This window comes from Drosophila pseudoobscura, chromosome 2 (genome assembly GCF_009870125.1).
Source record: "Drosophila pseudoobscura strain MV-25-SWS-2005 chromosome 2, UCI_Dpse_MV25, whole genome shotgun sequence".
Classification (NCBI taxonomy): Eukaryota; Metazoa; Arthropoda; class Insecta; order Diptera; family Drosophilidae; genus Drosophila; species Drosophila pseudoobscura.
Window position 1 is genome coordinate 14119092 of NC_046679.1, and position 26923 is coordinate 14146014.

A 26923-nucleotide genomic window follows, 5' to 3' on the forward strand; every position below is an offset into this window, starting at 1 on the left:
TATCTAGTAGCAGATCTAAACATACGTCAATATATGTTTATGTATCTGGGATGTTTTTGGAGTGGAAATGGCACCCAAGAGAGAGAAGCAAACTGTCGAACAACCACAGGAGCAGCCGGAGGTTCAGGAGGACAGCGACGATGCAATCTACCGCGAGCCCTGGTACTCCACACTCATTCAGATCGTGGTGCCCTTCTTTCTGGCCGGCATGGGAACTATAACGGCGGGCATTATGCTGGGCAATGTCCAGCACTGGACCGTGTACAAGCAAATGACCGAGCTGTTCGTGCTGGTTCCAGTGCTATGCGGCCTCAAGGGCAACCTGGACATGTGCGTAGCAGCCCGATTCTGCACGCACTCGAATCTGGGGCACTTGAAGAACAAAGGCGACACCTGGAAGATAGTCATTGGCAACATGGCGCTGGTTCAGGTGCAGGCCATTGTCTGCGCCCTGCTGCTGTCCACCTTCACAATGGCTATCACCTCCGGGGTGGCCCACAAGCTGAAGTTCGAAAACTTTTCCACGCTGACAGCGGCGGCCCTGATCACATCCAGTACCGCGTGCTTGATCCTCGACTCGGGGCTGATGGTCATCATCCTGTTCTCCCAGCGCTACAGCTTCAATCCGGACTACATGGCCACGCCGATTGTGGCCTCCATCGGGGATGTCGTGACGATCAGTCTGCTCTCCTTCAGCTCTGCCTACATGTACGACCTGGCCAAGTCGTACATGTGGATTAATGTTTCCATAATGGCCTGCTACCTGGCGGTCTTGCTGCCCCTTTGGCTGATAGTGGCACTCCGGAACAGCTACACACGCCCGCTTCTCATGATGAGCTGGGTACCAGTACTGGGAGCGCTGTGCATCAGTGAGTTTGGGGGCTTTGTGCTCTGCTCGTCGGTGGAGCAGTTCATGGGATTCGCCGTCTTCTCGCCCATCATCAATGGCATCGGCGGGAATTTGGTTTGCGTGCAGGCCAGCAACATGGGCACCATCCTGCACAGACGCTCCATGCTCGGTCAGCTGCCCACGGACACGCGCATCTGTGAGTGGCCGCACAGAGTGTACTTCTATGGCACTGTTTACTCCCGCGTTTCACGTATTCTGATTATTGTCTCCATACCGGGCAACGTGATTCTCGTGTATATCGCCGATTATCTCTATAAGGGGCACATTTCTGTTGGTCCTGTGTTCTTGGGTTCCTTTGCTTTGACCAGCCTGCTGCAGCTGCTCATACTCCTGTGGTGCGCCCACTTCCTGGTGCATCTGCTCTGGAAATACAGGATCGATCCCGACAGCTCTGCCATTCCCTATCTGACGGCTCTGGGAGATGGCCTGGGCACAGGCCTACTCGCCGTCATGTTCCGTCTGCTGCGATACTTCGACAAAGAATACACTGCCAATGAACCTGTGTTCAGAATCAAGTTGAACATATGAATGTGGCTTATAAATGTTAACTGATGTAATAAAATGATGATGAAGCTTACTGATGTGAAAATTCAGAAAACGGACTATTTCATTTGTTCTCATTTTTTCAAGCAGTCCGACATTGGTGCGAAGCTCTAGAAATTATACAGTCTCATTCCTTCTTTATATATATTTATATATGCTACAATTACGCTGCTTACGCTACTTCCTATTTTTGGCTAATGGGTAATGATAGTAATGATTGGGTATTGCATATCCCAACAATTGCACATTCGACAAGGCACCAGAACCTTAAACTCCTTTCGATTTAAATTATTGAGCTCATCATTTTGTTTCACCTATTTAATTGTTTTTCTCCGAATTTAGTTTCTAAAATATAAAGATCACAACAATAGAATATTGATATATGTATGTATGTGTGTACATCCAAATATCAAGCATAGTTTTTTAGAAAAATTCAGCCTAACCTACAAAATGACAATACCCATAAAAGTATAACGGTCGCAAAGGTCGCAAAGGTTTTTGAGGTTCAACAAATGAAAATCGTCAATACTACAACGATTTCAAATATATAATATATATTAAACCGAATATCAAAATCAAGGAATATGGTTTCCGATCATGGGCAGAGAACAAGTGGGTATTATAATCCCCTAACGAAAATTATGAACCTTAAACAATTTTAGCGCAGTTCAGCTGAAAGATATCGTGGTCTTTTTTTAAGTAAAGTTAAAAGAAGGATTTACTTAAGTTGTTAACCTGTTTATATAAAGGGTTAAAGGGCTTAAGTGTATTAAGGTATATTTTGAAAATGTGACGGTATATTTTGGTATATTTCTGAGGGTCAGACCGTATATCTGATAAATAAATCCGGGGTCACACTGTCCAAAAGTGAGTCAGGCGGTTCATCGTGCGGTTGCAATTTGATTTATTTCGTTTTTTCTATTAAAAGTCATAAAAAACACACAGCAAAATGTCGACTATGGCAAGTCCTTTATCTATTGCGGGCACGCGGCAGTCTGGAGCGCCGGTGCGAACACAGAATGGTAAGAAACATTGGCTTTTAACGACAGCTGCAGAGCGCGTCTGTCTGTCTGCCGGTGGGCGAAGCACGTTTCTGGTCAGGCGGTCTCTTACGGGCCCAGAATGTTCCCGAACAAAGTTGTCGGAGGCTTTCCCAATGAAAAGCGAAGGTTTATCTAATGAATTCATAGTATAAAGGATGATAATATGAGTTCTACTGTAAACAGTGCAAAGTGAGGTTATGACTCCATTTTCCATCCTGTATTTTCTTTAGTTATGGCCGCGCTGTCCATATCCAATATTGTGAAGAGCTCCTTGGGGCCGGTTGGCCTGGACAAAATGCTGGTGGACGACATCGGTGATGTCACGGTAACCAACGATGGAGCCACCATTTTGCGATTGCTCGAGGTGGAGCACCCAGCCGCCAAGTAAGTAGATGGCAACAGGCACAATGTGAATGATGATTAATTGTGGTCTCCCAAGGGTTTTGGTTGAGCTGGCTCAGCTGCAGGACGAGGAGGTCGGAGATGGCACCACATCTGTGGTCATTTTGGCCGCCGAGCTGCTGAAAAATGCCGACGAGTTGGTCAAGCAAAAGATCCATCCCACTTCGATCATCTCCGGCTACCGTATTGCCTGCAAGGAGGCCTGCAAGTACATCTCCGAGCATCTGACTGCCCCAGTGGACGAGCTGGGTCGCGATACGCTGATCAACATCGCCAAAACTTCGATGAGCTCCAAGATAATTGGCGCTGATTCCGATTTCTTCTCCACCATGGTTGTGGATGCTGCTCAGTCCGTTAAGATTACAGACCCCAGGGGCCAGACCGCCTACTCGATCAAGGCCATCAATGTGCTGAAGGCCCATGGAAAGTCGGCCCGGGAATCGGTGCTGATCCCTGGATACGCCCTCAACTGTACCATTGCATCTCAGCAGATGCCGAAGAAGATTGTGAACGCAAAGATTGCCTGCTTGGACTTTTCGCTGCAGAAGACCAAAATGAAGATGGGAGTGCAGGTGCTGATCAACGATCCCGACAAGCTGGAAGCCATTCGTGCGCGTGAGCTGGACATCACCAAGGAGCGCATCAACATGATTCTGGGCACTGGTGTGAACGTGGTTCTGGTCAGCGGCGGCGTCGATGATCTCTGCATGAAGTATTTCGTTGAGGCCGGAGCCATGGCTGTGCGCCGCGTGAAGAAAAGTGATCTGAAGATCATTGCCAAGGCCACTGGTGCTGCTTTCCTTACCTCTCTGACGAATATGGATGGTGAGGAGAGCTTCGATGCTTCGATGGTGGGTGAGGCCGCCGAGATTGCACAGGAGCGTATCTGCGATGATGAGCTCATTCTCATCAAGGGAACAAAGGCGCGGTAAGTACCAGATTCAAAGACTTTTCGAATGGAAAAAATGTACATATTAATTCTTGTTTAGCGCTGCTGCTTCCATCATTCTCCGTGGTCCCAATGACTTCTACTGTGATGAGATGGAGCGCTCCGTGCACGATGCCCTGTGCGTGGTGAAGCGCGTGCTGGAGAGCAAAAAGGTGGTTGCTGGCGGTGGCTGCGTGGAAGCCGCTCTGTCCATCTACCTGGAGAACTTTGCCACATCGATAGCCTCCCGCGAGCAGCTGGCCATTGCCGAGTTCGCCAAATCGCTGTTGGTCATTCCCAAGACACTGTCCGTGAATGCGGCCAAGGATGCCACTGATCTGGTGGCCAAGCTGCGCTCCTACCACAACTCCAGTCAGACCAAGTCCGAGCACTCTGGTCTCAAGTGGACCGGCCTGGATTTGATCGAGGGCGTAGTTAGGGACAACAAGAAAGCTGGCGTCTTAGAGCCCGCCATGTCAAAGATTAAATCCCTGAAGTTTGCCACTGAGGCAGCCATCACCATTTTGCGCATTGACGACATGATCAAACTGAATCCGGAGGACAAGAGCGGCAAGAGCTATGCCGATGCCTGTGCCGCCGGCGAGCTGGACGGCTAGGGCGTGCGCAAATGACACGTTTTCTACTCTGTTTAGGCATTTAATTTTAATCAAAACACTACCCCACGCCACTCACTTTCGATTGTCGCTCCCACATTTCACATTTCATGTAATAACAATTGAATTGTTTTTTGCGATTTTTGCGATTTGTATTAACACCGCACATCTGTAATCTGTAATCCTTTCTCATTCACGCTTCAAGGCATAATAAATGAAACTTCAGGATATGCTGAGGCGCTAACTAAACTGGAGATCAATTGTTTATGTTTCTCAAATTCTTTTGGGGAGAGCAATTGCCTTCCGCGAGAGAGCTCTGCTCCGGAGAGCAGATTTTTCGTCGAGAGTTCCTATAAATAGCGTCTGCCACTATTTCGTTTCGTCTATTAATACGGAAAAGAAAACATCAAATAGTCAAAGCAGCCATAACGCACATTGCTCGGAGAATTTTTTGGTATATTTTGGGTAATAATTTCCATAAAAATAAAATGTCCGGAACAATTGACGAGGGCGCTGTTGGAGGCGATGTGAACAATAATGACACAGAACTGGCCACTGCCAACGAGCAGGAGGAAGTGCAGCCACAACCACAGCCACAGCTGGAGCAGCAGCACCAGCAGCCACAAAATGAGCTGCTCGATATGGTTTTCACATTGGAGAGCGAGAAACAGGCGTTGCTAGAGGAGTCTCGAAAGAGAATCGGAGCACTTCGAAAAGATTTTGAGGTTAGTATCGAACATCCCCATCTATTGAACGAATCTGCATCGAATCGCCCCATTCAAGGAATCGAAATTCGAGAATGAGCGGTTAAAGAAGCGTGTGGTTCAGCTGGAGCAGGCCCTCAAGCAGTCCGTCATGCTGGGCGGGACAGAGGCACCCAAGTCTCGCCAAGAACAGGAGGAGCTGCTGCTCAAGGCAAAGACACTGCTGTTCGAGAAGACCAAAGTAAACAAGCAACAGGAACAGCAGATCTCCGTGCTGAAGAAGCAGGTGGAGTCCGTGAAGGACGTGGTCCAAGTGACCAAGGACATGCTGCAGCTGAAGACCGCAGAGTGCGAGCACACACAGGAGCGACTGGAGAAGAGCCAGCTGTGGATCAAGGCCGAGCAGGATAAGTGTGCACTGACCGAGAAGAAACTGGTCATATCCAAGGGCGTGTATGACAAGTTGCGGGCAGAGTATGACACACAATCGAAGATATTCAAGGTTGGTTACATTTGGGGGCACGATTAGGTTTACAACCCATTAACATTGATTAATTTTCAGGATCTGAGGTCCGCCTATGAGCAGAAGATAAAGGTTCTGAGCGTTGCATTGGAGGAGGCCAAAAAATAGTCGAACAATTTAATAAACTATGTTAATTAAATGCACACATCGTGTTTATAAGTTTAATAATTTAATTCTTTCTGTTCTGCTTCATTGCCCAATCACGTCACTCCTGTCCCATTCCCGCGACGCCTGCTTAGGCGCTCTGGTTGGATTGCTGCTGCTGCTGCTGGGCCTGCATCATCTTTACGGCTGCCGCCTGCTTCATTTCCAGCACGCCAACCACAGAGTTAAGGAAGCGCGTCTTTTGCAGGTGTATCTTTTCAATTTTCTCGATCTGCTCTTGCACATATTCGACGCGGCGCTTGAAGTAGTCCTTGGAGCCCTCTAGATCCTATCAAGCAAACAGATGTTTTAACAGCCAGTCTGGGACAGTAGTAGCAGGGATATTAGTTACCTTCTCGATGTAATAGCCGGTGCCGATGTCTATGACAAAGTTGTTGAGGTCCTTCACGCGTCCGGGAACGTACATGCTGCTCGTCAGCGGCACTAGTATCTGACGGTTCTCCCAGTCCGGCTGGAACGTTTCCAACGCCTCTTTGGAGCCAGCGTATTTGGCTTTGCAACCATGCAGAGTCGACAGCGACTCCTGTATGTTGCCCATCTCCTGCGGAAATACAGGCAAAGACGAGTTTTATTAGCATGTGCTGCATTCCATTCTCCCACTCCCTCGCCCCGCACCAGCCATCCTGACTCACACGCGCCGCTAGCCAGAAACACCCACACGCGGGACTCACCTGCTCGAACTCTTGCTTAATCTGCATCAGCTGGTCCGGACTGAGCTTAGTGAGATCGATCATCTCAGGCTTTGCGGATGCGCTTGAGGTACCAGCCATTTTTACTAATTTATTATTTTTATAATTTTAAAAGTTGGAAAAAATTGGACACGCAGTGTGACCGCGGATAAAATATACCGTCGGACCCTCAGAAATATACCGTCTTATTTTCAAAATATACCGTATGTGTACCAAGGAAAAAACGAGCTTATACTACTTAGCACCCCTCTATTTGAACAGGTGAACAGCTTGAAATTTCTGAATGAAAAATTTAAGATATTTTTCCATGTAAGGTTAGTGTTTTAACCGTGGAAAATAATACTGTATGTTTATGTATTTTAATACTCTCTGGTCAACAGTGGGTTAAAGTTTAAACTTTCCCACTTTTAAATCCCACAAAACGGCTATCGATATTATCGATTGGATATTGGAGCGCGCCTAACTTAAATGTATCAGCGACAAGGATATGAATGCAGTCCAGTGGAAAAAAGAGAATAAGAGAGTCCACGAAAGAGAATAAAGCTGGTAGTTAATATTATTTTTCGAAAATAGCACCCTCTTGTGTGGGGTGGATCAGCCTGTCTGGATGATTCACATGATTCACATGATTCGCTCGCTCCCTAGCTTCCAATTTTTCGACAGCAACATCTACTCGGCTAGAATGATAAAGGTTATCTAATGACTGGTGCAGTTACTGTGCCGATCCATATGCAGGAGCTGCTATATAAACACATACATACATATGTACATGCAGAAAATATAAATATTTTTCTACAAGGGCGCAAGCCTCCCTATAATAGAGAGACATTATAGTTATCTATATTATAATAATAATACTATTATTATTATAATACTATTATTATTATTACATCATATGGAAAGTAAAAATATTATAGAATGTAATACGATTTTTGTGCAAAATATTTTAAAGCTCGGAAGTTTCCTAAAACTCAAATGTGATAAATATCATTTTCAGATTTTCTTAGAGAACCATAGAAGTGGATTCTTTAAATTCGAACACAACTCGAACCAAAGGAAAACTCAATCTTTAGTTAGTTTTTTTTTCAATTATATTTTATTGTATTTATTATATGCAATGTTATAATTCTGTGTTTTGTCAGTCATTCTGTATTTGTATGCATTTTTACCGTTTTCGTTTTTGGTTTTTCTCGTAAATTATAAAATCTAACATAAAACAAAGCAATTTCTTTAACAATCACTGCCGCTACATATACATATACACGTTACAATTTGTTAGTTAAATATATATATATATATATATTTGTGGGTGTTTGGGTGTTGTTGTCGGTTTATATATGTATATATTAGATAACAATGATATTAAGCCTAAGTAGAAGTAAGTTTTAGTACCGATATTCGTACCTCGCTCTCTGCGATTCGCCCTCGCAATCGCCATCGCCATCGCCATCTCCTGTTCCAATTACCATTGATCTATTTCTCGTAAGTTACATGCTTTAACTATTTACTGTTATTTACTGTTACCCATACAACTAACTGTACTTGCCTCGCCCTTACCATACATACATATATCATACATCCACATAACATTTATCTTGATTCAATCGTTTTTCGGTTGGTTCTCTAATATATTGTATCTTATTGGGAAAACGTAAGTTGCATGGCGTGTGAAATTTTGCAGTAGTTTCGGAATATACTTGAATTCTCATTTTGATTTCGTTATCGAGACTGTGTGGGGGTGTGTGTGCAAAGCAAATTTTGTATATAGTATCTATAAGTACATATTGAATTTGGTTTTCTCTGGAATCGAAATGACTAAACTTTTGTGGTTTACGAGTAGTTTAAATGCAGAGTTTTCCTTGTGCAGCATTAACATTGTGAGGAGATAGAGAGAAAGTTATTTGGGAGAGAGTGTTACATACATACATGTAATATATCATTAAGTGGGAATGGTTTTCTTATCAACAGCATTCATTCGAAACTCTGTTGCTTCTCGTTTGGTTTCCATTATCGAATCGAAGGGACGTAATACACAATAATCATAGTTTTTCGTTTTGTTTTTTTGTTAATTATACATTTTTTCGTATGCATGTATATGTTGTATAGATGTACATATTGTATAAATAGTATAGTTTTGTTTGTGTGTATGTCTTGTATAATAGATTTATGTTTGTATGTGTGAGAGTGTGTACTTGTAGTTGTAATTGTCCTAGGTGTCCAGCTAGATTCGCTAATTTGTCTTGTGGTTTTTGTTTGGTATCGCCTCGGTTCTCCGTTCCGTCCTTTTTGTATACAAGTTTGAGGGTTTTAAAAAACTCGAAAATATATCAAAAATTTCTTGAAATGCAGTACATATGTATTTTTTTGTTTAATATATATCTATATATATATATATATAAGTGTGTGTGTGTATATATTTGTCCGTGTATAGAAATTTCATTCTTTCCTAGCTATCGCATCGCCAGGGATATCCATTAAGATTTTTAAGAGAAATATGTATTGAATGTCCAAGTAATTTTTCTAGTGAGTGAATGTGTGTGTGTGTTTGTGTGATTCTGTGTGTATAAGTAAGTGTATATAAGTTGTCTTGTATATAGAGTCCAAAATGATACACTAACTGGTATATACGAGTAAGCATACGAGTATCGTGGCAAAAAGTGTTAATATAGCGCATCAAAATGATATACATATGTGATTATGCATATATGTATGCTATGGTATACATGATACAGTTACCAAAAAAACAACAAAAACAAAAACACAAAGAAATCTCGCTCCTAACTGTGTTGTGTATGTGTGTGTGTGTGTGAAAGTATCTGTGTGGGTGTAAGCATGCTTGTGTGCTGGCTGCTGCTGCTGATTGTGTATACGTCACGTATGCCGCCTCGAAAAATACGCTTAAAGCTGCTTTAATACTGTAAAATTGTTGCTTGGTTGTTCTTTCCTTTCCGGTTTGTTCTTTCAGTAAAGTAATGTCTTTCGCTCACATCTGATAGCAGTTGTTGTAAAAAAGCTAGGTAGGTTCGCTTCAGTGTCAAAGAGTGTGTTGTGTCATAGAGTGTGTGTGTGTGTGTGTGTGTGTGTGTGTGTTAGAGTGTGGTGTTCTGGTGTCTTGTCACTTGATATGTCTGAGTTCATACTGCATACAAGTCACTGGCAATATATAGTCTCAAATACATATACATATTAAAAAGTATATATGTAGGTCTGGGAATGGCTGGGACCAACTCAAAGTCGCATCGCGAACGCTGCACGCAAACGAAAAAGTCGCCTCACGCATATACATATGTACGTAGTAGTACGTCAACCAAAATCGAGTGTCTTGTCTCGTGTATTTTTTGTGTATTACGATCATTGTTAATACTATTCTTCATTTTTGCATTCTCAGCATTTTGTGAATCGATTTGGATTTCGATTCACGTTTGTTTTTAATACATACTAATCTCCATGTTTGCATTCTCAGCATTTTGTTAATCGAATTCGATTCACATTTACAATTTAACTAATTAAAGCCGTTTTCAATTCAACAAACAATCTGTAGCTTAAATTCTTGCATTCATCGTTATCATTATTGTAAACGCATTCCCCCGTCCCAAACCGATCCGATCCGGGAAGGGAGGAACACATCTACAGCACCACATTTTGTTACTTTACACGCTGCCTAGGCAAAGGAAAATAACCCATACAGAACCTCATTATTTTATGCATTTAATGTACTCTATACGTATGTATATAAATATATATATTTTTAATTAGTTTTACATATAGTCGTATTATATTGAATTTCTTCTAAATTGTTTAGTGGCTTTTCTAGTAGATTTGTTGCAGTTTAATTGTTTTCTTGACACGTTTCGTAGCGTACTTTGTGGCGAAATATTTTACACAATTACTTGATTGGCTAGTGGCATAATTTATCATAACGTAGTGATATATAATATGTATATATTTATATGTAGTATATATAGTGTAGTACATATGCTTATACGCTGATGGTTGGGGCTCTGTGGCTGTAGATCTTTAGCAAGTCTTGAGTTTGAAGCTATAATTTCTTAGGCATTATTTAAAGTTTACTTTGGTATTGCCGCTGATAAATTAGATGCGCTTCCAAAGTGTATATCTGCCAGCTGACATTATTAATATATCCAGCAGAAACGACCGACCCGACTCGACTCGCGCATGTTGCTACTATTATTATCCTTCCATTCTTTTGTACACTCCGGTCACACTCCACACTTCACTCAAACTTCTGACTGAGTCTGCATTTAATTAACGTTATGAGGCTGCTAAATAAATATATATTTATATTTATAGTTGTATATATATATAGGTATATGTGGTTGTATGCATCTATGGGTACATATGTGGGGTATTATTTTCTTAGGGGGGACTTTCACTTTCGGCTCGCTTTGCACTACTTGCATTTTATTGCTAATTTGACGATAATTCCTCGCTCCTGTTTCCGTTTCCGTTTCCGTATCTTTGTTGTACCTTACACATACCACTCCTTGACGTCCTTGGAGTCGCGCTTCTTGGCCTTTGGCTGTACAAGACCGGCCATCTGGGGCCTGCCATCGCTGCCGTAGCCCAGGGATCCGCTGCCGCTGGACATCATGCCGCCACCTCCTCCTCCTCCTCCTCCGCCGCCATTGCCGTTGCCGTTGTGTCCATTGTGTATTTGCTGCTGGCCATGGAGCTGCTGCTGCCCTCCGGCCGCACCCTGATGGTGCTGGCGCTGCTGGTGATAGGATCCATTGGTGCTGGTGTTGCCCAAGAGCGCGGCGTTGGGGTTGTGTGATCCGTAGGCGGCCGCCTTCTCACTCTCCGTCTTGTAGCCGCGATCCCCGTTCGACTTGAGCCACAGCACCAGGAGAATGACCAGGACGACGGCTATGAGAATGCCGGCCACAATGCCGATGATCATGGCCGTGCGCTCCTCCTCGATCGAGTTGATGCGGCCGCCCTTGGCCTTGGGCCGGTAGTTGTTCACGTTCGTGTTATACGTGTTGCCGCCATAGGGTCCGTACGGAGGTGGATCCTGCGGCGGCAATGGGGGCGGAAGCGGTGGTAATGGGTGGTGCTCGTCAGGCAGCTGCATGCGATCGTGATCGTTCCTGCCAGAACCACCCATGCCACCTCCGGCCACGTAGATATCGAAGGGCGTTGTTTCCCGCTCGGTGACAGTGCTCCTAATCTCCGGTGGTGGCGTGGCCTGCGTCGTGGTTGTCGTCGTGGTGGTGATGGTTGTGCTCGGGCTACTGCTCGTACTGCTGCTTGTGGCTCGTTGCGTCGAGGAGGTGGATCCCACGCTGCTGGTGGTGCTCGTCTGGCTCGGAGGACTACTGCTGCTGCCCCCGCTCGATTGGGTGGTTATGTAGGTGGGCGTGCTGCCACTGCTGGAGCCGTGCAGCTGCTGCTGCTCTGTGGTCACATCGCTGCGTCCCGTGGTGGTGGCCGTAACCATCTCATTGTTGGTCTCTGCAAGTGGTTAGGCAGTCGTTTGTGAGTTAAGTGTTCGATTGTGATAGTGTCTGGCATTTGGTTGGGTTTTCTGATTATCTGGTGCCAAAAGCTGTGTTTTGTGGGTGCATTATACGTATCTGCGTGTGCCCGCCCAGAAAATATTGGAACCCCCGGTTTGCTTTGCTTTTCATAGTTTATTCAACACAGATAGAGAGGATAGAGATTTAGATATTGAGAGATATGCGCTGGTGTATGGCTGTAAGGCTTTTAAGGATTAACTGTCTTTGCTTCTTCTTTGCTTAACTCTTGCCTGATATACATACGATACGTACTGTACTGCTGATATGTACAAATTGGAATTCGAATAACTTGAGAACTATGCAATCAAGAGGAGTCAAATAAATACATACATACATACATAGATGTGGGGGAGTGGGAACAGGAACACGATACGTAATATGGAATAGGAATTGGAAGAGGAAGATTGATTTACACAAACAAACGCTCCGTTACACAGTTATTGCTACTATATACAAGACATATAGTACATTTGCTAACCCTTCGTCCTAACCTTTAACCTTTAGCGTTTCACATTTCACGTTTAACCCTTAACTTTACCGATAAGCACGAGCACGAGCACGAGCACGAACACGAACACGAACCCCTCGCAATGCTTGCGTGCGTACGCTTTGTGATCGGTGTGGTGGTTGTTGTACTGGTTGTTGTCTGGTTGTTTTCTGGTTGTTGTAGTTGTTGCATTTTGTTGTTGTTTGTTGGTGGTTTAGCTCTCGTAATGCTAGAGTTAGTAATACATTTAGACAATGGTCTAGTTGGAAGCTTATAGCCTAAGTGCATTCTGTATTGGTTGTAATTTCTTGGTTGCATTTGTTTTATGGAAATTTACAGAGTATCCAAGGCGCAATCACAGTCAGAAATATGAAGACGATTTCACATTCTGAAAGAGACACATAAGGCGTACTCATTGTCAGTTCAAATTAGAAGGCAACAATCATCAACAACTGATGATGATGATGGAGAGGCGGCGATTGTTGAGATACGAGTATTATTTGATTTTAGCTGATCTGAAGATGACACGAGGGAGCGAGCGAGCGATCTGAATTGGAGTTGGGTTGGTTGGTTGGTTCTTTGATTGCTGATTGTTGGTTGTTGATTGTTGGTTGTTGGTTGTTGATTGTTGGTTGGGTTGTTGATGCATTGCGAGAGGTGCGAGGCGATATAGTTACATTTGTCTCAGAGCTGTTTTAGGCTGTTCTATGTGAGTGGGTGGTGTAAGCGTTCAAGCAGTGGCATTGCATAGTTCAAGGCGCGCACACACCTAACCTAACTTCTGCCATTGACTTTTGGGGACGACTGTACTTATTGAACGGCAACATTGAACGATAACGCAAACGATTAAAAGCAAAGCAGCGTCTCTAGCTAATCGATTATACGAGTATAGGTTAACTGGAACACAACAGAACCCACAGCGTCATGGTTATAACGTTCTCTATATACATGGATCTATATATTATATTGTACATATATCTGCATACGTATAAATCGTAAATTTGATTCAAGAGTTTGCTAGCTAATGTCTGGAATGATGTGTGTGTGTGTGTAGCTGTGTGTGTGTATCTGTGATCGATCCAAATGCCAATGACATAATGACACCACCACCACCACAGGTTAATGGCCCCGACCACTCACCTGCGCCTCTGGCCGTGCTGGTCGACGTGAACTGTTCCGTGGTCTCCCCGTAGTCCCCAGAGCCGTGCACGCAGTCCTCGTCATCGCAGGCCCGCTCCGTGCCGTTGTTGCTGCTACCGCCAGTGCCACTCCCATTACCATTATTGCCGGTGCTCGGATTGCCGCCCTGCTGGGAGGTGGTTGTCTGCTTGGTGGGTGGCACATACACGGGCGTGATGAGGTCATCGCCGCTGCCCGACTCGAAGGGCGGTGTGCACTCGTCCTCGTCGTCGCCGCGGCACCCGGACCCGGCCCCGGAGAAGATCAGATCGTCAATGGTGCCGGGATAGCCGCTGGCCGGCGTCTGTCGAGTAGAGTTCAAAGTCTAATTTTACTTCAGTGATCTGGTGGCCAGGCTGCCAAGCGGTTATTGTATGAGGACTTTGTAATTCGATTAGTTATTTGGTTAGGTGCTGTACTGAAATACGTGTATTATTGTATGTGACGTGAGGTTTGGTTAGGTATATATTATGTGTGTGTGTATGAAGCCACCGAAGTTCGAGAACACTATTCAAGGGAGAACCCTTTGCAATTTTGAACCCAGGTCCTCACAAAATCCATTTTGGATGAATGGCAAAAGTGTGTTTTACGCAAAATTGGGGAGTGAAACTCAGAAATCATATAAAACACCTTTGAAGAGGTGAATCTGTCTATAGTCTGCTTTTTTAGACTTGAGTTTTTTAGAACAAAGTTCTTAAATGCTGCAATGTAAAGAATATTCTCTCCCTTAGTTTACCGCTGAACTTTTATGGAAGGGGTTCACGAGGTATTAAGCCATGGTAAAACCAAACTCCCAATTTGGGTAATATTTTATTTCTTTACTCCGATGTGTCTACTAGTAAACCCTCAGTGACTTCATTGGTTTTTGCGAGTTGAAGATGAGTTAATGTTGTGATTAGTATTGGGTATACGAGTGCGTGTTCGATGTGTGAATGCTTTGAGTAGAGTCATGCAGCATTAGTGCGGACGAGTTCTAGTGCTTAGTAAATTGTATATACATATTTATCAGTACAATATATTTGCTGTATATTCACAATTATTCGGTTAATGTTAATTCGTAGGTGCTGTGCAGCAATTGAAACAAATCGAAAGAAACTAAAATCATAGCTGGTTAGTGGAAAATCGTATAAATATTTCATTTGATTTATCTTTTTAGTAGGTAGTGCGTGAAAAGCGTTAAAGAAATCAAGGCGCTCCCGAGGGGAAGGAAAGGAAATCATAAATTCAATTCAAATGCAGCATTTACACTAGGGTTATACATTGAGTTAGCTAATACTTTTTTTTTGTTTGATTTGGTTTGGTTTTAGTCGGAACGGTTAACGTTTGTCTTGAATGTCGAACCGAATTTCCCGGATTTGATTGTGATAACGATGACTTTGGCTCTGGCTACTTCAAAATACAGATGATGAAGTGGCATTCGAACGGGCTAACGATTATGCATTAACGATGAGTTTTTAGTTTGTTTTGGCTAGAGAGTGAGTGCTTGGGGAGCTGTACAACATTCGATTCGGTTATTGTTGAGTTGAATAATGTTGGTGCAATCAAATCAAATCAAATCATTTCATTTCAAATCGGTTTGGGAAAAGGGGTTCCACAACTCATGAAGCGGATTATTACAATACAATTTTGGTTAGATAAAACTGTTCGTTTTTGGGTTTTTAAAGATAGACTTTTTTGAATAAACTTTGGGTTTTTGATACGATGAGAAAAATACTTGAAAAGTTGAAAGTTGAGAGGAATTCAAATAAAATTTCAAATAAATTCCCTAACCTGCTGCATTCTCTGCAGATCATTTCTATCTAATACTCCAGTTACCAATTGAACGTCTCCTCGAATGGTGATGTGTGGGTCGCGCTCTACGGCCAAATCCAAGATGCGCAATTTGTTCACCGAGAGTCCGGCAATGACTCCAGCGAACGGCCGCTCGATGCGACTGCGGCCGTTGCGACTGAACTTGCCGCCGACTTGGACATTGGACATGGTATTGAAAACGGTCGAATGGTGGCCTGAAAATCAATCAGAATCACAGGGAAATCGCATTATTATGTGACTCCTTCTTAGAAGCATTCGTGATAAGTTGAGAGCAGCCATCCACTTACTCTGCGGAGTCAGTGCCTGCACATTGTAGTCGTCGAGCTGGAGGGTGGCGTTGCCGCCCTTGCGCTGGAATCGCACCACGTGGTAGGAATTATCATTGACCTTGGTTCCGATCTCGCCCAGAGGCAGATCCACGCTGCCAATGTTGTACACCATGAAGATGTTACCCTCGACTATCTCCAGCTCCATGTAGTCCTGGGTGGTGGCACTCTCGATGCGCAGAAGCACTGCATCCGGCTTGGTGGTTATGAAGCCCATGGCCACATTATCCTCCTCGGTGTCTGCCTGGGCGTTCTCGGGGAAGGTGTACTGTACCATGCCTTTGTTGTTGCCAAACTCATATGCAATGGATTCTACGGGAAACACAGCAGATTTGTGTATATAGAGTTCTGTGTATGTCTTATTGATACCGTGGAATGTGTATTACCATCATAGCATGTGGGTCCTGTGTACGAGGTCATGTCGCACTCGCAGGCATAGGCATTCCACTGTTGCACGCAAACTCCCCGATTGGCGCAGGCGTTCTGGCTGCACTTGGTGGGTCCCTCGCAGCCGCTGACCACCAAAGAGCTCGGTACCACCGCATCGCTGGTGAGCGAGGGCGAGGCATCGCCCAGATCCAGCGAGGCCAGGCAGCCCTCGAAGCCGGAACGGGAAGATATGGAGGCGGGCAGCTTTGAATACATATCCTTGAACACGCCTCCTATGTAGAGGATGCCGGCTAGCTCCAGATGCATATTATTGCCGGTCAGGGTGATGATCTCAAAGGAGTCGTCAACGGTCAGTGTGTGGGTCTTGGGTCCGGGCCGCCTGATGCTGACCTGATGCCAGCGGTTGTCGTTCATATGGATGCGCGACTTGTCCCTCATGGTCACCGGGCCATCGCCCAGATCGAAGGTGTAGTGGATGTGGCCATTCACCAGCTCCACGGCCACGAAATCGCTGCGACGACCCCCGTTGAAGACCAGCAGCCCGTTCGGCTCCACCGTCTTGAAGCGGAAGTCAATAGAGATGCTGTTGTACGCCTTGAGCATGGCCAGGCCCACGTAAGAGTGCTTGGAGCGGAAGGTGGCCGCGTGGTAGGGCTGTCCGGCTGGCGAGTTCACAAAGCGGGCTGTGAGCTTGAAGGTGGCGCTCGGAAGAGCCGACAACTCCGGCCCCAGGCTCTTCACAATGTCCAAATAGCTATGGATGGTACGAGAATAGTGTGTGAATCTTCACAGGAGGAGGCGAGGGCGTGGGAGACTCTCACCGCTGTCCGTTAAATACAAAGCCCTGCATTTGCCCGACAAAGTTCGGCATGGTCGAGGTCATCTGGATCTCCTCCTCGGCATGAAAGAGACCGCCCAGGTGGATGGAACGTATCTCCATGGTGCTGTGGCGTCCCAGGATCGTTTCGGCTGCATAAAGAATATTTCCAAAAACAAGAGATGGATAAAACTCGGGGCCTCGCCAGGGGGTGTCAAGCCAGGCTCGGCTTTGCGCTATGGTTTATTGTAGACTAGGCAGAGTACCATTAACACTGGATACATATGGTTATTGTATGGTATAGGAGTATATGGGTATTATTAGGGTACTGGTAGATATGGAGTATAGTTGGTGACAAGAAGCACATACGCATATATAGTCAAAGAGTATGTAGTAGAGTATATAAGTAGTATATAGAGTAGATATAGGTATGCGGTTTTTAGTAGACATTTATCTAAGTTTTGGTTCAAAATTTTTTGTTTGTTTTGTTTTTTCAAGCATTTTGTAGTCTTCACTCGACAGTGGCTGAATGTAGTTGGAATTTGAATTGAGTATTAGTTGGTTTTTTGGTTGTTATTTTTTGTTCGATTTTGTTGCAGCTTGGTACATTCTAAAGAAAGGTGCAGATTACAATACATATGTACTGGTACGGATAGTAGTTATAAGTAGTTATTGATTAAGACAAAACCAAAGGTAATTCTCGCCGCTTCAGCGCAAAACCAAATGAAAGTACGAGTACGAGTATTAGTTAAAGTAAAGTAAAGAGTTCGCTAAAGTTGGTTAGATATGCAAGTTTTGGTGCGCTTTTTGATCTGGTTTCATTGACATGGTACGAGTATACGAGAGATACGAGTATCTTTGTGTGTGAGATACATTTTCAATACGAGTACGGTGGCGGTGACATTTCATTTAATTTTCATTTGATTTTTTCATATATCATCTGTGCATTGCTTTAAATTGAACTAAAGACAAACGTAAGAAAGATTAGGCTAACCTACAGACAATCATTTTCGAAATAATATGTGGGCAGGGGGTTCAAAATAATAGTAATGATACCAAAGAAAGAGTAATTTTTGCGATTGGTTGAACGACATTGAACTAAACATCGATTGGTTTGTTTCAGTGGTTGTCAATGTGGAATGTATCTTTGAGTTTTATTCTTGTAAATGTGTGTTAATCTGTGACCTAAAGAGTGTTCTCAGTGTGTGTGTGTGTGTGTGTGTGTGTGCGGCGACTACGTCTAAGTTAATAACGGTGCATTAGCCTTAACGAGCGACCACATCGCGCATTCGACGCGTTGGCCCGCTGAATGATTGACATCTTTACATGCAAATGACTGCAGCGGCAGAGACAGAGCAATAGCAAGAGAGCAAGAGACAGCTAGAGCTACAGAGTGAAAGACAGAGAGAGAGAGAGAGAGAGAGAGAGAGAAAGAGAGAGAGAGGGGGAGGGCTAGAGGTGGGTCGGAGTGAAGAGAAGTGGTAGTGAAAGTACGAGTAGCAGAACTAGGACGCTTATTACACTCGAATTTGCTGGGTGATTTGCTGGTTTGATACGAGGCGATGGCGGTACGATACGATACGATACGAAATGCAATATACGGTACACGGTATACATAGGTCGTGAGCAGGTCATGCGCTTAACTATTGTTCCTTTACAGTTATTAGTTTTGGCCTGTTATTATTGCTTTTGCGGCCTATCGTTCAGAGGTGAGGTGCGGTGCTCACATGCAAACGCTTCACGTGTGTGGAGTGGTCGTGGATCTGTGTGTGTGCCTGTGCTCTTGAGTGTCGTGTGTGTGCCTGTGCTCTGGTGTGCTCTGGTGTGCTAAAGAGTGAGAGTGTGAGTGTCGGCAGTGTGTCGGCCAGGAGCGGACTCTGGCAAGCAGGACATTCAGCATTGATTCCACTGATTGCCATCGCCCCCTCGCTATAACCCACCGATGCGGTATCATATCGGTACTCTTTCGGAACACACTTGCCCAACGGAAAAACTAATTTGTTACGTGGCACACGATTGGCTTGCAATTGTATTGTTGGACTGATGTTGCGGATAGTTGAGTTGAGTTGAGTTGAGTTTACTTAACACAAAGCTAATTACATATTAAGTGGTGCAAATTACGGCCCTGGGCGCTTCTAAACATTGTTTTGCCCTTTCTCGTCTCAATAAGTCCGCCCCCGACACAAGTACCACCGATATCGGTCTCGGCCTCGGTCTCGGTCCCTGTCTCTGTCTCTGCGGTTTTTCAATCGCTTTTCTCTGGGATGGCGTGACTTTCATCGAGCGATTCGGGCAAAAAAATGTTTCCCCGCGTTCTTGCGTGTCGATTTTTTTTCTCTCGCCTAAAACATGAAACAAAAAAACAATATTGTACATTGAAATCATTTACGTTGGCTTTCTCCCGTCATTTTGCATGGTTCGCTCATGGTTTCGTTTCGTTTCATTTCTTTCTTTTTTTTTTCTCTGTGGGGAATTTTTTTCTGTATTATTCTCTCTTCATTTTTCAAGAAGGTCGTTTAGATCACGTTTGTGATTAGAAAATTGCATTAGCATTTGCATTTGCATTTGCATTTGACATTGTATTGCAAACATATTTGGTGTTGGAGTTGGTTTCTCTGAGGTCTAATTTGCATAGAAGACCGTCTGAAACAAATACTTTTAACATACCGCACGTGTGTGGTTTATGGTACAGCAATTATTTAAATGAATTTTCATTGTTTAGATTACGACAATATGTCTGTAAAACTCTTGTCCATATATATTGTGGGTATATTTACATGAAATTATAATACATACAAAGTAATTTCAGGAAATTGTTCACTTGGAAAGGTTGTAAAAATCAATTATTTAGTCTCGAATTTATGAAAAAAGGAAACACAAAATTTTTGTAATTAAAAGTTGTAACCCAATTACGAAACGACATTGTTCTGTATAAATAAAATCACGAGGGACAAAACCATTTACAAGACAATCAATATAATCTTATTTAGAACACTGAAGGCTATTTATTTATGAGAATCGCTGAAACACGACTGCTGTTCAACGGTCCTTTGCTCTTACTATATTTATTCATCGTTGGGAGTATTACATAACTTTCGAATACGAATACGAATACGAGTTGAATTGGTTGACTGTGTGGGAATTTGAATTGTAATTGGAATTGGAATTGGCAATCTTAATTGGGAAATCAAACAAAGTAAGTAAGTAAGTAAGTATCGCAAATGAAAACACAACATCGAGATGTTTGAAAGAGGTTTGAGAGAAACTTACAAAGAGCAAAACAAATGTAAATGTAAATGTGAAATTACGAATGAGTTAGTAGAATATTTTTGGGGCAGATCATCCTCTTGTCTTCCGTTAGAAACTCATAATCGGTGGATAGAATGATGGATTGGATGGAGTAGTCATATGGAGAAGGAAGGACATGAATCAAACAAACTTTCAGAGAGGCGTACAATGTGTGGAATGTGGAATGGTGTATGGTGTATGGATGTGGAACTTGGTGTCGTACGAGTATGATGTTCAAACTATGTATATTGCAGATGCTTAACGATGTTCACAGAGCGATACAGAGCGAGATAGATACAGAGATAGATAGATAGATAGATAGGTTGAGAAGAGAGAGAGCTGTCTAGATCAAATCTGTTTACGAGTATCATCATCAGAAGTTCGAGAAAATGTGTCATGAGAAATGAGTTTCGAAGAAATGTTTTGATAGAGAAATAAACTTTGCTAAATACTTTTCCTTTTTGTTTAATTAATTTCTTTTGTCGATTTTTAACTGCATTTTCTTTTGGTGTGCTTGTATGTGTTCTGTCTGTGTGCGTGTGTGTGTGTGTGTGTGTGTGTGTGTGTGTAGTAGTAGTTAACTGAAAAGCTCTCAAATGAAAAGTTTAAGTAGAACATAAAAGTGGATAACGCGCCGCTGACTGCACTTTCGTCGTTTTATATTGATTTTTTTTCTGCTTTTCTTGTTCTTGATTTTCTTTAGGTTTTCTTTTCGACTGTCCTGAAGCACCTGCACACACACACCTTCCTGGAGGCTGGGGTTGAGTGGGGAACTTTGAACTTGAACCTCGATGTTGTGGTGCGTGGAGCACTCGAACTGGAAACTAATCGGATGGATATGCTTTGCTGAGGCGGAGACAGTCAGGACAGGAGAGTTGGTTTGGTTGGTAAAAAAAACGACACGGCACGACACGTAGTAGGGCAATAGATGTGCTGTTGATACATACATAACATACCCCTGACGGGGGGAGCCCCGTCGACTTGTAGCCGCAGATTCGACGCCCGGCGCGAGAACCGGATGGTGTGCCAATTATTGTCATTGAGCACGGACTGGCCAGCCAGGAGATTCTGCAAGTTATCCATGTGGTTGGTTGTGGTTATGCTCAGGGTCAGACCTGCTCTCGCCCCCATTCAAACGGGGGTCCCAGGACTCCGGACTCACCTTCTCCCTATCACTGAGCCGCACGCTGGCACGAATTCTACCCGCCACAAGGGCGATCTCCAGGCGGTCCGGGGAGTTGGACTCGGCACTGGTTAGCAGGAGCAAGCCCGCCGGACGAGACGTCTTGAACCGTATTACCAGCTCCTCGGTCTGCGTCTTGGTCCCCTGTCCGTTGCCCAGCCAGATGGTCATGTGCTGGCTCCCGTTGAAGGCCACGGTGGCCAGCTCCCGACCGCAGGTGGGTCCGCCGAAGAGAGTGGACGAGCAGTCGCAGATGGGGCGGTTCCAGCCCTCGAGACAGGTGCCACCGTTGAGGCAGGGGTTGCCGGTGCACACATTTCCCTGCACATGGCACGACGGCTTGACGGAGGCTGATCCAAGTGGGTTATCAGTGACACTCCATCAGCTGGTGGCAGGGAAATCGTGACTACTCTACTTACCCGAATCCTGAACGCGAGCAAAGGCGGCTATATCGATTGCCTTGCCACTCAGCACCAGGTCACGCAAACAGCCCACGAATCCTTGACGCAGTGTGGCCGTCCAGATGGCCGCCGGCCAGGCCACACTATTGTAGGCCGGCCCCACTCCGCCCAGGTACATGTGCCCGTCCAGCTCGAGAATGGTTCCGTCCCCAGGCGTGCGGAAATCGTTCCAGACCCCGTCCACGCTCACCTTGGCATCGCGTCCGTTCCGGCGGAGAATCAGGTCGTGCCAGTCCCCATCGTCCACGCGGCGACGCGAGGCTCTGATCTTGGAGGCTCCCGAGCCGAGATCCAGGTGGATGTAGATGTGTCCGTTGAGCAGCTCAATGGCAATCAACACGGGCTAGGGGTAGGAGTACGGGTCACCTCAAAATGAACTCAAATGTGCCTCAGAAAGGAGCTTACGTTCTTGGCGCGCGGTTGCTTCGAGCCAGTGGCCAGGACAATGATTCCATTGGGCTCCTTGGTGCGAAACTTGAAGCTGATGGAGCTCTGCTTACCAGTCTCCCAAGGCGGCAGCACCTGAAGCATGCAGGATAGTCCCCAACAGATGAGATGAAAGGCGAACTCCTAGCAAAGGGGATTTCCACTTACCAAATGCGATTCACGGGTCGTAAAGGTCACTGGATCCTGGGGATCACCACTGGGGCACTGATATTCCAGATTGCCGGCCACCTGGATCAGCTTGGAACCGCTCTTGGCCAGATCTATCAGGTTGAGATTCAGCGTGTCCGCCGAGAACTCCACCTTGCGCAGACAGCCCACAAAGTTGTTGTGCACACGGGCTCCCAGCAGGGCTCTCGGATTGACGGCTCCCCCCACATAGACCCGCGAGGAGGACAGCATGGTGAACTTGCCAGCGATGTGCGAGTGATCCGTGTAGACATCGTCCACGACAGTAACCAGCTGGAGGACAAAGGATTCCTGTTATATAGAGGCACTCCCTGCATACACTGGTCGAATACCCACCCGACAGAAGCTGGTTATGGACGAGATCTCCTGTATGCGACGGTGTACGGTTACCTTGTGCCACTGGTGATCGTCGAAGCGCACCTTCGAGGGCTTGATGTGCATCTCCTGCTTACCGTTGGCCAGGCCCATCGTCAGGGAGACGCCGCCATCGCGCAGGGCCAGATTCAGATAGTCGGTGCCGTGTCCCGTGTAGAAGAGCAAGCCGTTCGGCTGGCGTGTGCGAAAGTAGAAGGATATGGCATCCTGGGCACTCACAATGGGCTCGGCGCCCGTCTGACCCAAGTCGTACGAGAGGAACTGTGTACCGCGGAACGTTGCTTCCGATGGCGCCTTCTCCTTCTCACAATACTGGCCATCGTACTCGAGGTTTCGACACTCGCAAATTGGGCCGGAATCAGTAGATATGCAGATGCCGCCATGCTGGCAGGGATCGTTCCTTTCGCAGGCATCCGTTGTATTGCCTCGAACACCCTGATCGCATACGGATTAGACGGACACAACAGAAATGCTGATGAAACTTCTATTCTATAATATAGACTTGCCTAACTCTTGGGGTAATATAGAAATAATGACTAGAAAATGGTATTATTCCCCTATAAGAAATGAGTCATCTCACACCAAATGGAGTATATCTTATATCTTAAAGATACTAATCTTTTCATTCACAAACTCACCCTCAGAGGCCTCTCCCGGGCAGGCAGCTCGCCGTGATCACAGGGCACATCGCCGCACTTGATGTCACGCGGCTGTTTGATCTCTTGGCGCCTGGTGGAGCCTCCAGGCTGATCGGCATAGACCAGGTTGCGGATGGCGCCGCGGAATCGCGGCTCGAAGATTACGCTGGGCAGTGCCAGCAATGCCAGCTTGCTGCTGTACCAGTTGGGCATACCACCCACATAGACGTCCGAGTTGCTGGCAAACTTTCCGAACTGGAACTCCTTGCCCTTGGTGGAGCGCTGCTGCGAGACACCGTCGACAATCAGCGAGGTCTGGTCGTCGTTGCGCAGTACCTGGACCTTGTGCCAATGGCCATCGTGGAGTTCGCGGCCAACGGTGATGATCTGGGCCCCCCCGCCAAGGTTGTAGCGCAGGCGGAGCGCTCCCTCGACAAGTTTCAGTTCGAAGAAGTCATAGGTGCCGCCATCATCGGTGTATAGGACCAGTCCATTCGGCTGCTCCGTCTTGAACTCCAGCTCGAGGGTGCCGTTCAGGCCGGTGTACCACTTCCTGAAGGTGTAAAACGAGCTCTGCGAGCCGTCCAGCTGGAAGCCAGCGCTGATGGTCACAAAGCTGGCCGCTAGGCTCACCAGCAAGGCGGTGACAATCAGCACTCGGTAGGAGCGTCGGTACTCAACGACCAGCGGGGCACAGTGGGGCGGCAGACTGCGCTCTGGGAGGGGGTCTCTTCGGCGGCGCCGAGCCTTGTTGAACATCAAGTCAGCGCTAGGGGAGGAGGAGCTGGTTGCGGCTGGGGCTGCGAGCCGCGGACTGTGCAGCATCTCAGCAGCTTGATGCTGGGTCTTATCCTTATCCATGGTGTGGTCGTTCTCCATGTGCCTGGCTGTCATTGGAGCAAGTGCATATTGGAGATGGGGTTGGGGCTGATATGTTGCACTTGGCGCCTTCATTCACACGCACACGCACACTAGTGCACACGTTGATATACGCACGTTGCGCGCGTAAAACGTAAAATGTCGCCTTGTGCTCCGTTGCGTATACGTATTCCAGTCCTTGAGCGGGAGCTTTTCGCGCGTCCTTGTATTGGTGTCGGGTCCTGTGCTGTCGTGTCCACAATATTACTACACTCTGGAATTTTATCCGCGCTTCCAACTTTCATTGAGAGAGCGCGAGAGAGTGAAAGCTCGGCCGAGCGAGGTTGGCTGCGGCTGTTATTGCTCTGTTACTGTCACTGTTACACTCTGACCACTGTTCTGCCACTGTTAGCACGGGGATTATTTTTTAATTTCGCCTGATTTCGTGATGCTTATTGCAGAACTCTTTGAGTTTTTGGCATTTTGTACACTTGATTTGCATAATGTTTGGCAAATTGATTCCTAACGCGCACATTTCGCCGCCGTTGGCCGTTTTGTATCGTGTCACAGAACCGTTAGCAGCAGCAGCCAGATGTCGATGGCTGACCGCGAATGGGGCTGATGGGGGTGGTTGTGGCTGCGGCTGTGGGGTTGGTGTTGGGGCCGAAAGCTCGCCGGATACCCCTGCCCTCCGATACTGCTAGAGCGCCCACGAGCGTGTCAACGTACATGTACATACTAAAAATCGGAAAAATTTTCACTGCATGTCGAGAGTTTTAGGCGAAAATTTTTCTGTGCTACCACAGCGAGTCTCTTTTTACTGACCCCAACTGACGACCAGCTCTCGATAAAACTCAGGCACAGCAATTAATTATTTATAAGTATTGATTGGAACTATTGATTTGATTTGGGGGAACGGATTTTCAAGTCACTCTGATTTTATCTTAAACAATTTCGAGGTGGTGTTTATTCATTAAACGCACTTTTGTCACCAGTTTATTCCTTTTTCTATTTATGTAACTTCCTTTTATATCTCCGATTTGCTGGATACGCGATTCCCTTCGAATTTTCTGCAGATTTTTTGGCTCAACTGTGGGGTACAAAAATTTTGTGTGTCGAAATTTGTTCCGCAGCGCCTTCCGCTGCTCTTGGTTTTAATATCGATCCGCACTGCATCCACGACAAGACTGAACTGCAATTTCAAACTTAATTTCTTCGCACTGTTTCCAATGGATAACGAAAGCTTCGCCAGCTTATTCACAAAAAGCCTTGGGCTCGGTCTAGACGACTCACTTTTGGCGGTTCATCGCACCTCGAAATGTAAAGTTATATCCCCATTTAGTCACATTTTTGCATAAAACTGGTCAAATTTCCTAATTCTGTTTGGTTTGTATATTAATTTAACTATATGACTGCTCTACTCCAGTTACCCCCAAAAAGTATGCTAAGAAAAGGACCTCATGGCTGGAGTGTAGCGCATGGGAATGCCAAAAATTAAAAGCTCGCTTACTTCGCACGAGGCATGCATATGCGTACTACTAACACACAAATATCCACAGTCACACAGATACACACATACGGCCCACTCACACATGCGTAATACGCAGGTTCATAACCTGCACCACTAGAAGCGTATTAGAAGGGACACGGACACATATGTAGATACACGACGCTGCATGTGTTGGTTCATATGCATTGTACATACAAATATGTATGTATGTATGTGCATGTGTAGCCACCCACACACGAAGACGACCCGTGTAAATGCCTTGACATTTACTACGCAACTTCGACAACTCGGTGTCAAATTCGATTTGCATTTTCCATGGAAATTGTAGCGGGTCCTGTCTCGACCTCTGTCTGTGTGGGCGGCAGTAATGGGTGCCCTCCCAAGAGTGTGCAAATGCAAGGCCACAGCTACGATAAATCCACGTCACTCAAGAGTATTAACTGGGAGACGAGAGTACCATCACGCACTTAACATTACACTGGGAACGCGCTTCCATGCATTTAGTTTTTAATAATTTTGCCAAACACGCTCCAGAACGGCGAACGAGGAGGAGAGCTGCGAATGCCAACACGTGCTGTCCATTGTCCTTCGCTGCTGTGACGTTCGAAACGAAACGAAACGGACTTCGGCAGAATGGGAAAAGCTGAACAGGGGAAAGCTTTTGAGTTGCGCGCCTATATAGAGTTGCCATGCTCGTTGCAGTCCCAGCTGTTTCCAGCGATCGATTGTCAGCTATCGGACATTGTGCATTACTTCCAGCTGGAGAGCAAAAATAAATTCGAAATTTCATAGAAATCCATAGAAATGCAATGGTTTGGAACAGGCCGGTCGGGTAGATAATTGATTGAGAATTGGGATAAAAGTATCTGGGCATTGCCAATTGTTCTATATAGCTGGGAATATTT

At 45.5% G+C, this 26923-nt stretch overlaps 5 protein-coding genes across 12 annotated transcripts; 3 read left to right on the forward strand and 2 right to left on the reverse strand.

Annotated features, from left to right (window-relative positions):
- Positions 1 to 67: 67 nt before the first annotated feature.
- Positions 68 to 1438, forward strand: LOC6897296 (solute carrier family 41 member 2-like). The gene has a single exon (XM_002137419.1). It carries the CDS (start codon positions 68 to 70, stop codon positions 1436 to 1438), a length of 1371 nt encoding a protein of 456 aa, XP_002137455.1.
- An 869-nt stretch (positions 1439 to 2307) lies between these two features.
- On the forward strand, positions 2308 to 4694 carry CCT1 (chaperonin containing TCP1 subunit 1). Its single transcript, XM_001358673.5, has 4 exons — positions 2308 to 2475; positions 2727 to 2880; positions 2936 to 3826; positions 3888 to 4694. The coding sequence occupies exons 1-4, from the start codon at positions 2403 to 2405 to the stop codon at positions 4441 to 4443; spliced, it is 1674 nt and encodes a 557-aa protein (XP_001358710.1). The 5' UTR covers positions 2308 to 2402; the 3' UTR covers positions 4444 to 4694.
- A 98-nt stretch (positions 4695 to 4792) lies between these two features.
- On the forward strand, positions 4793 to 5832 carry LOC4801659 (uncharacterized protein DDB_G0285291). Its single transcript, XM_001358674.4, has 3 exons — positions 4793 to 5165; positions 5224 to 5646; positions 5707 to 5832. Exons 1-3 carry the CDS (start codon positions 4929 to 4931, stop codon positions 5773 to 5775), a joined length of 729 nt encoding a protein of 242 aa, XP_001358711.3. The 5' UTR covers positions 4793 to 4928; the 3' UTR covers positions 5776 to 5832.
- On the reverse strand, positions 5798 to 6684 carry Pfdn5 (prefoldin 5). Its single transcript, XM_001358675.4, has 3 exons — positions 6504 to 6684; positions 6164 to 6373; positions 5798 to 6100 (listed from the first exon to the last, which is right to left on the reverse strand). The coding sequence occupies exons 1-3, from the start codon at positions 6600 to 6602 to the stop codon at positions 5903 to 5905; spliced, it is 507 nt and encodes a 168-aa protein (XP_001358712.2). The 5' UTR covers positions 6603 to 6684; the 3' UTR covers positions 5798 to 5902.
- Positions 6685 to 7589: 905 nt separating this feature from the next.
- Nrx-1 (Neurexin 1) lies at positions 7590 to 25724 on the reverse strand. Of its 8 annotated transcripts, none has more exons than XM_001358676.5 (13): positions 23651 to 25724; positions 22974 to 23447; positions 22599 to 22910; positions 22410 to 22526; positions 21963 to 22347; positions 21523 to 21893; positions 21317 to 21428; positions 17077 to 17224; positions 16252 to 17009; positions 15827 to 16177; positions 15498 to 15733; positions 13689 to 14031; positions 7590 to 11996 (listed from the first exon to the last, which is right to left on the reverse strand). In XM_001358676.5, the coding sequence occupies exons 1-13, from the start codon at positions 24602 to 24604 to the stop codon at positions 11011 to 11013; spliced, it is 5547 nt and encodes a 1848-aa protein (XP_001358713.4). In that variant the 5' UTR covers positions 24605 to 25724; the 3' UTR covers positions 7590 to 11010. The 8 variants fall into 8 exon arrangements, with proteins under 8 accessions (XP_001358713.4, XP_033233162.1, XP_015037347.2 ...); XM_033377271.1 differs by having other exon boundaries at positions 13689 to 14052; XM_015181861.2 differs by having other exon boundaries at positions 15543 to 15733; positions 21308 to 21428.
- Positions 25725 to 26923: the final 1199 nt, after the last annotated feature.